The sequence below is a fragment of the Chelonia mydas genome, chromosome 8, assembly GCF_015237465.2.
Source record: "Chelonia mydas isolate rCheMyd1 chromosome 8, rCheMyd1.pri.v2, whole genome shotgun sequence".
Lineage (NCBI taxonomy): Eukaryota > Metazoa > Chordata > Testudines > Cheloniidae > Chelonia > Chelonia mydas.
In genome coordinates this window covers 22,434,258-22,446,278 of record NC_057854.1, presented here as the reverse complement: position 1 = coordinate 22,446,278, position 12,021 = coordinate 22,434,258, and the positions used below count along the sequence as shown (strand labels likewise).

The following is a 12,021-nucleotide window of genomic DNA, read 5'->3' as shown; positions in this document are numbered from 1 at the left end:
ATGGCATATATCACATTGGTAGATGCGCAGGTGAACGAGCCTCTGATAGTGTGGCTGATGTGATTAGGCCCTATGATGGTGTCCCCTGAATAGATATGTGGACACAGTTGGCAACGGGCTTTGTTGCAAGGATAGGTTCCTGGGTTAGTGGTTCTGTTGTGTGGTATGTGGTTGTTGGTGAGTATTTGCTTCAGGTTGGGGGGCTGTCTGTAGGCAAGGACTGGCCTGTCTCCCAAGATTTGTGAGAGAGTTGGGTCATCCTTCAGGATAGGTTGTAGATCCTTAATAATGCGTTGGAGGGGTTTTAGTTGGGGGCTGAAGGTGACGGCTAGTGGCGTCCTGTTATTTTCTTTGTTAGGCCTGTCCTGTAGTAGGTGACTTTTGGGAACTCTTCTGGCTCTATCAATCTGTTTCTTCACTTCCGCAGGTGGGTATTGTAGTTGTAAGAATGCTTGATAGAGATCTTGTAGGTGTTTGTCTCTGTCTGAGGGGTTGGAGCAAATGCGGCTGTATCGCAGAGCTTGGCTGTAGACGATGGATCGTGTGGTGTGGTCAGGGTGAAAGCTGGAGGCATGTAGGTAGGAGTAGCGGTCAGTAGGTTTCCGGTATAGGGTGGTGTCTATGTGACCATTGTTTATTAGCACTGTAGTGTCCAGGAAGTGGATCTCTTGTGTGGACTGGACCAGGCTGAGGTTGATGGTGGGATGGAAATTGTTGAAATCATGGTGGAATTCCTCAAGGGCTTCTTTTCCATGGGTCCAGATGATGAAGATGTCATCAATATAGCGCAAGTAGAGTAGGGGCGTTAGGGGACGAGAGCTGAGGAAGCGTTGTTCTAAATCAGCCATAAAAATGTTGGCATACTGTGGGGCCATGCGGGTACCCATAGCAGTGCCGCTGATCTGAAGGTATACATTGTCCCCAAATGTAAAATAGTTATGGGTAAGGACAAAGTCACAAAGTTCAGCCACCAGGTTAGCCGTGACATTATCGGGGATAGTGTTCTTGAAGGCTTGTAGTCCATCTTTGTGTGGAATGTTGGTGTAGAGGGCTTCTACATCCATAGTGGCCAGGATGGTGTTATCAGGAAGATCACCAATGGATTGTAGTTTCCTCAGGAAGTCAGTGGTGTCTCGAAGGTAGCTGGGAGTGCTGGGAGTGTAGGGCCTGAGGAGGGAGTCTACATAGCCAGACAATCCTGCTGTCAGGGTACCAATGCCTGAGATGATGGGGCGCCCAGGATTTCCAGGTTTATGGATCTTGGGTAGTAGATAGAATATCCCAGGTCGGGGTTCCAGGGGTGCGTCTGTGCGGATTTGATCTTGTGCTTTTTCAGGGAGTTTCTTGAGCAAATTCTGTAGTTGCTTTTGGTAACTCTCAGTGGGATCATAGGGTAATGGCTTGTAGAAAGTGGTGTTGGAGAGCTGCCGAGCAGCCTCTTGTTCATATTCCGACCTATTCATGATGATAATGTCACAGCTAACCTGGTGGCTGAACTTTTGTGACCGGGGGGGGGTGTGTGTGTGAGAAAATCTGGATTTGTGCTGGAAATGGCCCACCTTGATTTTCATGCACATTGTAAGGAGAGTGGTCACTTTGGATAGGCTGTTACCAGCAGGAGAGTGAGTTTGTGTGTGTGGTTTTTGGAGGGGGGTGACGGGGTGAGAGAACCTGGATTTCTGCAGGAAATGGCCCACCTTGATTATCATACACATTGTGAAGAGAGTGGTCACTTTGGATGGGCTATTACCAGCAAGAGAGTGAGTTTGTCTGTGGGGGGGCGGAGGGTGAGAAAACCTGGATTTGTGCTGGAAATGGCCCATCTTGATGATCACTTTAGATAAGCTATTACCAGCAGGAGAGTGGGGTGGGAGGAGGTATTGTTTCATGGTGTCTGTGTATATAATAATGTCTTCTGCAATTTCCACAGTATGCATCCGATGAAGTGAGCTGTAGCTCACGAAAGCTCATGCTCAAATAAATTGGTTAGTCTCTAAGGTGCCACCAGTACTCCTTTTCTTTTTGCGAATACAGACTAACACGGCTATTACTCTGAAACCTTTTGTGTTCAGTTTCCTTTTTGTTTTTTAATGGCGGTATAACTTTCATTGACATCGTCTCAGTGTCATAACATCATGTCTACAGACTTGCATTGGTATCACCTTGAGAACTTTGTAACAGTGCCGAGGTGAACAGAGAGAAAGCATTGTCACAAAAGGGTAACTTATAGGCAATACTCAGTAGCTGGTTATCCAACTTTAGGGGACCCTCTCAAGATTAGTCAGCTAAAAATCTGTGCCTGTGTAAATGTTAAATTCATCTCTTCATAGTATCCTGAAAGTAGCTTCATTGTTTTTCCTAAATGAAGGAGGCAGTGGAATATTATTAGATTACAGAAAATCTAACTGACTTTGACCTATAATGTTAAAGTGGTGCCCAGGTTCCCTCCTCCCCCCCATCCACCCTACAATTTCAGGAGTCATATTAACTATTTTTCCACATTCTGCTACCTTCAGTTCTTATTGGCTGTACTCTTGTAGGCAGGCAGTGAAGTAAAATTTACACAAGTCCCATTCTCCTGAACACTTAGAAACATAGGAATTGCCAGAATGGATCAGACCTGGGGTCCATTTAGTCCAGTATCCTGTCTCCAACAGTAGCCAGCACGGGCACTTCAGAGAAAGGTACAAGAACCATGGAATAGGCAGATGTGAGATAATCTGCCTCTCCTCCTCCCCATATTAGTTCTCATCCTGATCTAATAGTGAGTTAGATACTGGTTTAAACTGTGAAGCATAAGGTATAAGCTACATTTTGAAATTTGTTAGCCTTAGCAATTATAACACTTATAACATTCTTGTCATCCATATAAATGTGCAATCCTTTTCCGAATCTTGCCAAGTTCTTGGCTGCAACAAGTACCACAGTTTAATTATGTGTTTTGTGAAAAATGCTTTTGAATTTGCTACCCATTAATTTCATGCAGTGTCCCCTTGTTCTTGTGTTTTGAGACAGAAGCTCCTGATCTATCTTCTCTAGACCGTTCATTACGTTATATACTTTTATCATGTTGGGTCGTCTTTGTCTCCTTTTTCAAGTAAACAATCCTGCTTGTCTTGTCATCTTTCGCCAAGCCCTTCTAATCTGCAATATCCCTTTTGAGAGGACTCTTGTAAATGTCACTTTCCTGGAAATGTGCAGGCCCGGGAAAACACTAAACTTGAGAGTATCTGGGAAGAAAAACTCAAATATTTGGCCTCTTTGGCTTGACAGCATCACTTTTAAACTTCCCATCCATTTCAAAATATCAAAGGGTATTTCATCCTAAGTGAAATATTAATCTGTTTTACTTAACTATCTCAAAACAGAATTAATTCTTCTTTATAAGGTATTTAATCCTAGGATGGAAGGTGCTATAGAAGTGCCAAGTGATGGTAGGGTCATTTTTTTATTACTGTGTCCCTGTAAAATCTTGAATTTTAAATTGCAAAGAGAAATCTGCCAAAGTGTGAGGTCACTGTTTCCTCTGAAATAGTTGTCACTGCTAAAACAGTGTAGGAAGCTGCTGGGCTCCAGACTCTGCTTTATGTGTGAGCGTCATCTGCAGCATCAGAGATGTGGCCAGGAAAAGGAGATGGGAGTGAGCTTTCAAATAGTTTGTCGACATGTACAGTTAATTATTGAAAAGCCTATTAAGGTTCTTTTTATTTTCCAAAAATTTCCAGTTCTCTCTGGGGAGTGGAGCATGGTCTAGTTGTTACAGCAGAGGACTGGGATGTAGGGGTCTAAACCTGGCTCTGCTGCTGTCTCCCTGTAAGACATTTGACAAGTGATTTCAGCATCCTTGCCTGTGAAATCGGGAATCATATTTACTTTTTTCATTTGAACAGACTTGGCCATTAAATCTGAAAGTGGTGGTGTTGCAGTTGATGGGTTATGACCCCAGTTGCTAGTCTAGAGTGGTCCAATGACTACACTAGTGGAGCTAGAGCATTAGAGGCTATTGGAGGTCCAATTAGGAAGTGCTTCTGCTTTTCTCCTGGCTGTAGCTTAGTACAGAGGAAAGACTGTACTTTAATTTTCCCTTTTTGTTTTTTCCAGAAGTGGCCAAGCCGAAGTCTCGGCAAACAATGAAGCGGAAAAGGACAGCTGACAAGTCAACAAGCACTAGTGATCCTGTTATTGAGGATGACCATGTTCAGGTGAGACTTATTTCCCCATCTACCACAGGTTCCCAACCAAGAGGCTTTATGAACATATGACTCATTACAGGCTTGTTTTCACTGCAGAGATCAGATTATAGATTGAGTTTGGTCCCTATCTCAAGTCCCATCAACACACACACATCCTTAACTCAAGTGCAGTGGTACTTGTTACTCAAGTTAGCTGGCCTGAGAGGGAGTATATGCTAAAGCTCAAGTTAACTCAACTCATCAGCTGCTCACACAATTGCTTTGTAGTGTGGACTCAGGATAGAGTGCTTCTATCCCTCCAGTGTCTTCCCACAGTTCCTCCCATACACCCAGAAAGGACAGACAAGTTCTCCCATAATTCACTTGGAAAGCATTCATAGAGCAGCTCAGCTTCCTGCAGCGCTAAGAACCATGGGATAGTGCTGCCCATGAGTGGGTACAGTGCCAGGGTGGACACAGTAGCTCAAGTGTTGTTTTGTAATGTGAGTGCTCTTACTCAACCTAAACTAACCTGAAGAGTAAATTGAGTGTAGATAAACTTGTTAATAATCCTGCCATGAAGATATAGTTTAAGGATACATCTATATTACATGCTTCTTTCAGCAGCATGCAGAGTACATACTCATCCTCTTTAGCACAGGCATAAATAGCAGGGTAGCCGGTGAGGCACAACTTAGGCAAATAAAGGCATGCCTGAAGGGCGTGAGTATGTATACGAGTACATACCCTACATGGCTCTCTATACGCCTAAGTCACACCTCCCCATCTATACTCTGTTTTTAGCAGTGTAGTGTCCCACTGCCTGCCCTCAGCTGGAGCCCTTCCCAGCTGCAGAAAAAGACTGCAGCAATGGGGAAAACCTCGGGCAGCTCCCCGCTGCTGGAGCCCTTCCCTGCCACAGGGAAAGACTGAGGCAGCTCCCTGTTGCTGGATCCTTTCCCCTTAGCAGGGAAAGGCTCTGGCAGTGGGATTGCCTCCCCCCCTGCCAGAGCCTTTTCTTGCTACAGTGAAAGGCTCCAGCAGTAGGGAACTGCTCAAGCTTTTCCCTATTGCTTGAGTCTCACCAACACATATAGCTACACGTCGCAGTGTGGACGCAGACATGTACACTACACTCCTCTGACTCTGGTGTGTAGTGTAGACATAGCCTCAATGTGCTTTCTTATTTCACCTTTTTTAAAACTAGAGATTCTGTAAACGGCATAGAAGTTTTTCTGAGTGTGACAGTTGTTCCTCAAAATAGGCTCTGTTTTAAAACACCACTGTTACACTGAAAGTCATTTTTTGTTCATTCTGCAGTTACAATTAATACTTTAGATCACAACAGCTGAAAAGTTACCAAAAACCTACTTTCTCTATTTTTTCAATATACTTACTTTGTGCATTTGACAGCACTTTTTATGTAGTCTGTCTGCCAAACAGATTCTTCCTTGCTATAAAGGTTGTTACAAAAATTGCTGGATTTCTTTTTTAAATTCAAGCTGTCTTCCCTTAATTTTATATTGTTAGTGCCCTTCTCCCAGTCCCTGCAGTGTTAAAAGTGACTCTGCTCGTGTCCCTTGAGATATCAGAGTTTACATTTGCTTTTTCTTTAGTTCCCATACACTAATGTCAGATGTACAGGACTGCATGAGCTTCAGAGACTAAATTTTCTTCTCACCATCCTCTTTAGAGGCACCTTGATGAAAGGCAGTGTATATGGGAATGTCACACTGATTTTCTGGACCATACCTTTCTGTATTTAAACAGAAGAATAAGGCTTCACAACTGTCAATCCGAAGTCAGCCCAGTACTTAGAATATGGCTCTAAACTAAAGCATAAATAAGTTTTTAGATTGTTTGTGAGAGATAATACAATGAGATTTTGGGTAGTAGGGAACTCGAGGTATTTTTTATCAAGTCAATGCTGCTTATGGGAATTGTGTATTGACGCTTTGTGGGTCTGAAAAATCACTTATTTTTAACTCATTTTGTAACAGTGCTTATCAGCAACACAAGTCCTGCTTTTCCCTTGCCAACCTGTTCTGGGCAGAGGCCATTACCACATTGGACAGTGTCCCAGAATGAATTTTCTCCTAGCATATTTACAACAGAGCTGCTTTTCCCATTTTTGGCAGGATTTTTTGTTTCTATTCAGACTTAATCCTTTAAATTAATTTTGTATTAATCCTATCCTTGGATTATTTTCACCAGGTGCTGACTTTGAAATCCAAAAACCTTGTTGGAATCACATTGACCAATTGTGGAATAACAGACCTGATCCTGAAAGACTGCCCCAAAATGATGTTCATCCATGGTATGTTGTTAATGTGATTGGGACTCATAGCTCAGCCAAGTCTTCCATTCTGTGTTTCCCCAAGAGCTTGCCGCATTTTCCATCCACACTGAAAATACTGGAGACATTTTAAAATATTCTCTTAGGAGCTGTCCACCAGCCTTTTGCTTACTCTGTATTCATCAGCAGCTAAACTACATGTCAGTTTTACTCAGAACACTGAATAGCTGTAGGAGGCATAATGAGACATGTCATGGCTTCTCAGTTTCTGAGTTCCTTATTTCTCTAGCTGTAACAGATTTAATAAAGGTTAACACTTAAAACAAACAGTGTTAAATAACAATCATAAGGAGAGACTTGTCCAGTAGACAGACTTTTCTTGGAGTTAATCAGAGAACTGAAAGTTCACTAAAGGAATTTAGAGTGTTTTGTTTTCCCTGTCACTTTTTCCTGGTTCCATATAGCTCTCCCTATAGTTATTTATCTTACACAATAGTGTTTCCTTCTTGAAGTGCTGATGAATGATAAAAAATCTGTATTGACTAATGGCACTTTGAGCATATTATGTGCTGCATTCCAGTCTTCTCTGATTAGTTCTCCCTAAGTCATCAGGTCAGTTGTTCTGTTTCCTTCAACGTCTACAATCGGTAATAGTGTTGTCTTGTCTGAATTGGTGTCTCTCTCACCAGTCTCCATGAAGTCATATAAAACAGGAATGTGTGTGTTTGCAGAGATTAGGTTTATCTCAGGCTAATCAAAGCACACATTTTATTTTAACTAATCAGCTAAGTACTGATGATCCGGACATGACAGCAAGGAGGAGAACTATATTATCCCAGTATATAATGCTTTGCCTTCCTCCATATTACAGGTGGTGATGTGATACCATGATTAGAGGTAGATTGCTCTAAAATCAGATTTTTTATTAAGGCTATTAGCTGTGCACACATCCTTCAGTAACTGCCCTTTACATATATATATGACCCGTTTGCCTTATGTACCAAACAGTCTGCTTTTGGAGATCCCCTTAGGAAAATTCAGAGGCCTTTTATGTAGTATCGTGTTTGCTGCTGCTTTTATAGTTTTATTCATTTGTAATTTATAGCTACAAGATGCCGTGTACTAAAGCATTTAAAAGTAGAGAATGCACCGATTGTCAATCGATTTGACTATGCCCAATGCAAGAAATTAAACATGGATCAGGTACTAGATCAAATACTGAGGATGCCACCAGAGAGAAACCGGATCATTTACCTTCGTCCAATGCAGCAGGTAGTTTTCATTTAACCAAGGCAAACTTTGAAGCTGTGTTCTTATTCTTTCATCTATGCTTGCTTTATTATTTCTACTTAGTGCAAGATAAATAAGCGTGAGCATTACAGGAAACTCATTCTCCTAAGACCGTACCACCATCAGCTTCTTTCCTTTTTAATGCGTTCATTGCAGGATTTGAATGTCACTGCTAACATTAAATAGGTTTCAGAGTAGCAGCTGTGTTAATCTTTATACGCAAAAAGAAAAGGAGTACTTGTGGCACCTTAGAGACTAACCAATTTATTTGAGCATAAGCTTTCATGAGCTACAGCTCACTTCATCGGATGCATGCAGTGGAAAATACAGTGGGGAGATTTATATACACAGAGAACATGAAACAATGGGTGTTACCATACACACTGTAACAAGAGTGATCAGGTAAGGTGAGCTATTACCAGCAGGAGAGCGTGGGGGAGGGAACCTTTTGTAGTGATAATCAAGGTGAGCCATTTCCAGCAGTTGACAAGAATGTGTGAGGAACAATTGGTGGCAGGGGGGAATAAAGATGGGGAAATAGTTTTACTTTGTGTAATGATCCATCCACTCCCAGTCTTTATTCAAGCCTAAGTTAATTTTATCCAGTTTGCAAATTAATTCCAATTCAGCAGTCTCTCGTTGGAGTCTGTTTTTTGAAGTCTTTTTGTTGAAGAATTGCCACTTTTAGGTCTGTAATCAAATGATCAAAGAGATGGAAGTGTTCTCCGACTGGTTTTTGAATGTTATAATTCTTGATGTCTGATTTGTGTCCATTTATTCTTTTACGTAGAGACTGTCCAGTTTGGCCAATGTACATGGCAGAGGGGCATTGCTGGCACATGATGGCATATATCACATTGGTAGATGTGCAGGTGAACGAGCCTCTGATAGTGTGGCTGATGTGATTAGGCCCTATGATGGTGTCCCCTGAATAGATATGTGGACACAGTTGGCAATGGGCTTTGCTGCTGGAAATGGCCCACCTTGATTATCACTACAAAAGGTTCCCCTCCCTCCCCCCCCCCGCTCTCCTGCTGGTAATAGCTCACCTTACCTAATCACTCTTGTTACAGTGTGTATGGTAACACCCATTGTTTCATGTTCATAAATCTCCCCACTGTATTTTCCACTGCACGCATCCAATGAAGTGAGCTGTAGCTCACAAAAGCTTATGCTCAAATAAATGTGTTAGTCTCTAAGGAGCCACAAGTACTCCTTAACATTAAATAGTGAATTGTTACTGTTAAATACTGTCTCCAAGGCTAAGTTCATTGCATTAGAAGACTATAAGTCAACTAAGTAAGGTGCTGAATTAATGCTGTACTACATAACTAGAGTTTACATAATATACTTCAAAAACCACTATTGTTTATATAGTTTCATAGTCGTTTTCGTTTATGACTGGAAGTATGCCATATGCCCTGTGTGTCTGGAATAGTTTGGTGACTACTTTGCCCTCTCAAGTTCAACACCTCTACTTAGCATTTATATACTGTTTTACATCATCAAAGCAGACTTTAACTAATCAATCTGCCAATATTGCAAGGTCGTTAAAATAATAGTATAACCTGTATTTACATGTGGGGGAACCAGAGACAGAGAAGTTAAGTGACTTGCCCAAGGTCACAAAGTGAATAAATAGCAACGCTAAGACTAGAACTCAGAACTAGTTCTTTGATTAGTTGATGTGACCATGCTGCTTGCTTAGCAGGAGCACTCTGAATGTCAAGTAATGTTCCCTCTTATCTGTGGTGTCGGAATAGTGAAACATTGGTTGGTACAGAAGACTATATTCTGAAAAACTAGATCACTGTTTGCAATCCAGTTCTTGGTTGCAGTGTGGTGCACTGTGTATAAAAAAAACAAAAAAACCTTACACCAGGGCCACTTTCTGTGGGAATGAAGGCATCTTTGGTCACTGTGTTAATTAAACTAATAACATGCAATTACAAAATCAGACAATTTTACTGATTTATTCCCTACAAATCCTGCAGTGCGGTATAAGGTGCATTGGCAGAGCTGTGCTACAAAAGTTGTATAGTGGGTCTTCCCACTATATTTTAACTCTTTGCTAACATTCATATTTTTTCTCTGTACACTTTGCTTCCCCCTAAAGTGGGGAGTATTGATCAGACATATGCTGCTGACTCTAAAATCACCTTTTCTCCTTTCTCTTGGTTGTAAGTCCCTGTCTGACTTTTTCCACAGGTCGACACATTGACTCTAGAGCAAAAGATATTTAGTGGTCCCTATCCATACCATATTTGCATAATTCATGAGTTCAGTAATCCTCCTAACGTCCGGAACAAGGTGCGCATTCGCAGCTGGATGGACACAATAGCAAACATTAACCAGTGAGTACCTATCTCTCCGTGCTGAGTGAATAGGCTAATATAGACTCAGCATATTATATTGGCCAGATAAAGGGGTGCCCTAACACGTGGGATTGCTAATGTGTAAATGATGGGATGAGGAGAATTCAAATAGTATTTAATAGTTCCTGCACTGGGTTGTTTTCCAGAGGTAAAGTAGTACCGTATTCTGTACCCATCTCTAGTGCTTCACTAACACAACTGTAAAATGTAGCATTTTGCATCTTTGCTTAGAATGCTGTAGCATTCTCTTTAAGAGAGGCTGGGAGAATTTCTTCTAAACTTGTCTCTCTCATTGTTAAATTCATTTTTAAAAAAAAGAAACAGACAGATGCATACAGTCTGACTCTAGTAGGTAGAACTTTAGTTTTGGGGGGAAATAGAAATAATGTGCAGTTTTCAACTCCACTGCAATTCTGCAAGGTTTCCAGCAACAGGAAATTATATGTAGCAGCACCTGTCCACCATTTCAGACCAGGTTTCCGTTCTTCTTACATTTACTTGGCAAGATTAAAGAGAGAGAATTTATTTAGCTCTAGCTCTGAAGGATAGTCCCTTACAAACAGGAGGCATCACAAACAGTTGTTTTACATGCAGCAGGCATAGACGTGATCTTTTGTCTAACCCCGTGTCACATGTAGTTGCACTCAAGAGCCAAGGGATTGCATATGGCACCCAGGTGTGTATCTTACCAGTGTGTTTCTGTAGGTTCAGCCCTATTAAATCAGAGGTCACATTGTTTCAGGGTTTCCAGTGTGATTCCTGTCCCTTTTTCTAACATTTCCCATTACTGCCACCTGTATTTTCTTCCTTCCTGTCTCCAGAGAGCTTATTAAATATGAGTTCTTCCCTGAAGCCACACGAACTGATGAAGACTTGAAGAAATACACCAAGTACCCTTGGGGGCGGGATATTTATACTCTAGAAGGTGAGTATTCTGGAGGATTAGAGGCTAATCTGTTGCAAAAGCAAATTATTTTGTTTCCTCAAGAAGTTGCCCGGGGAGAGGAAAAATAGCTGGGGTAAATATGCCTCCTAACTGAATATTGGAGGTCACCTGCACACCATGAATTGAGACTGGCGCTTGTCTTGCTGCCCTCAATCACTGCAGCAGTTGATGTGGAATTAAAAACTTAGTTGGGAAGTGTCTGAGATTACGGTGCGGAAATGGATAATAACTATCTCAGGAAATGTCAAAGAGTTATGGCTTGGACAGGTGTTGAATGGAGCATTCCCGGGCTGAGGAAGCTCTTTGCCTGTACCAGTGTGGTATGCCTGCCTAATAAAATTGGATTCTTCCTGGTGAGACGAGAAGCAATGGCATTTAAAGGACAACAGTATAATCTCACCAGTTCTCTCTTTGTGTTTTTTTAGGCATTGTGGATGGAGCCCCTTACTCTATGATTACAGATTTTCCCTGGCTGAGGTCGCTCCGAACAGCAGAGCCAAACAGCTATGCCAGATACGATTTTGAGGATGATGAGAGAAGTGAGTAATTGCTGCCTTAACATGCTGCTTGGATTGAGGCTGTGCTTTTTTAAAAATAATTTTCTAAAGGTTGCAAGAGGTATGGGGCATAGGGCTGTTTCTGCACCTCAGAGACCTGGTGAACCCCTTCCACCAGGGGTATTTCCAGACAGCTGTTTTTGCCCCTTCTATACCTCCAATAGGTGTTAAGGGGACAAAGTCTGGCAGTGAGTTTATCATCAATTATGGAAGGGAAGGTTAATCCAACCACAATGAAGACCAAAATAGAGGACTCGTAGATGCATGACTTTACTTTATAACGTGGACACATGTGAAAAGATCACCCTGTTTTAGTTGTATGGTATGCATTTTAAGGCATCTATAGAACATGTATAGTTAAATGATTTGGCATTTTTTGACAGCC

The 12,021-nt window shown here is 41.7% G+C and overlaps 1 protein-coding gene across 9 annotated transcripts in view; it reads left to right on the top strand.

The window, feature by feature from the left end:
* Nucleotides 1-12,021, top strand: part of FBXO38 (F-box protein 38) — a 42,867-nt gene that overhangs the window by 29,370 nt on the left and 1,476 nt on the right. For 7 of the 9 annotated variants that reach the window (XM_007057242.4, XM_043552993.1, XM_037906832.2 and 4 more), the window contains 6 exons: nucleotides 4,102-4,202; nucleotides 6,387-6,489; nucleotides 7,574-7,740; nucleotides 9,967-10,112; nucleotides 10,955-11,058; nucleotides 11,505-11,618. In XM_007057242.4, the coding sequence (XP_007057304.2) occupies nucleotides 4,102-4,202; nucleotides 6,387-6,489; nucleotides 7,574-7,740; nucleotides 9,967-10,112; nucleotides 10,955-11,058; nucleotides 11,505-11,618 (735 nt within the window). Of the gene's footprint in view, nucleotides 1-4,101; nucleotides 4,203-6,386; nucleotides 6,490-7,573; nucleotides 7,741-9,943; nucleotides 10,113-10,954; nucleotides 11,059-11,504; nucleotides 11,619-12,021 lie in introns of those variants that run through there. The other 2 variants (XR_005226510.2, XM_037906833.2) reach the window with 2 other exon arrangements.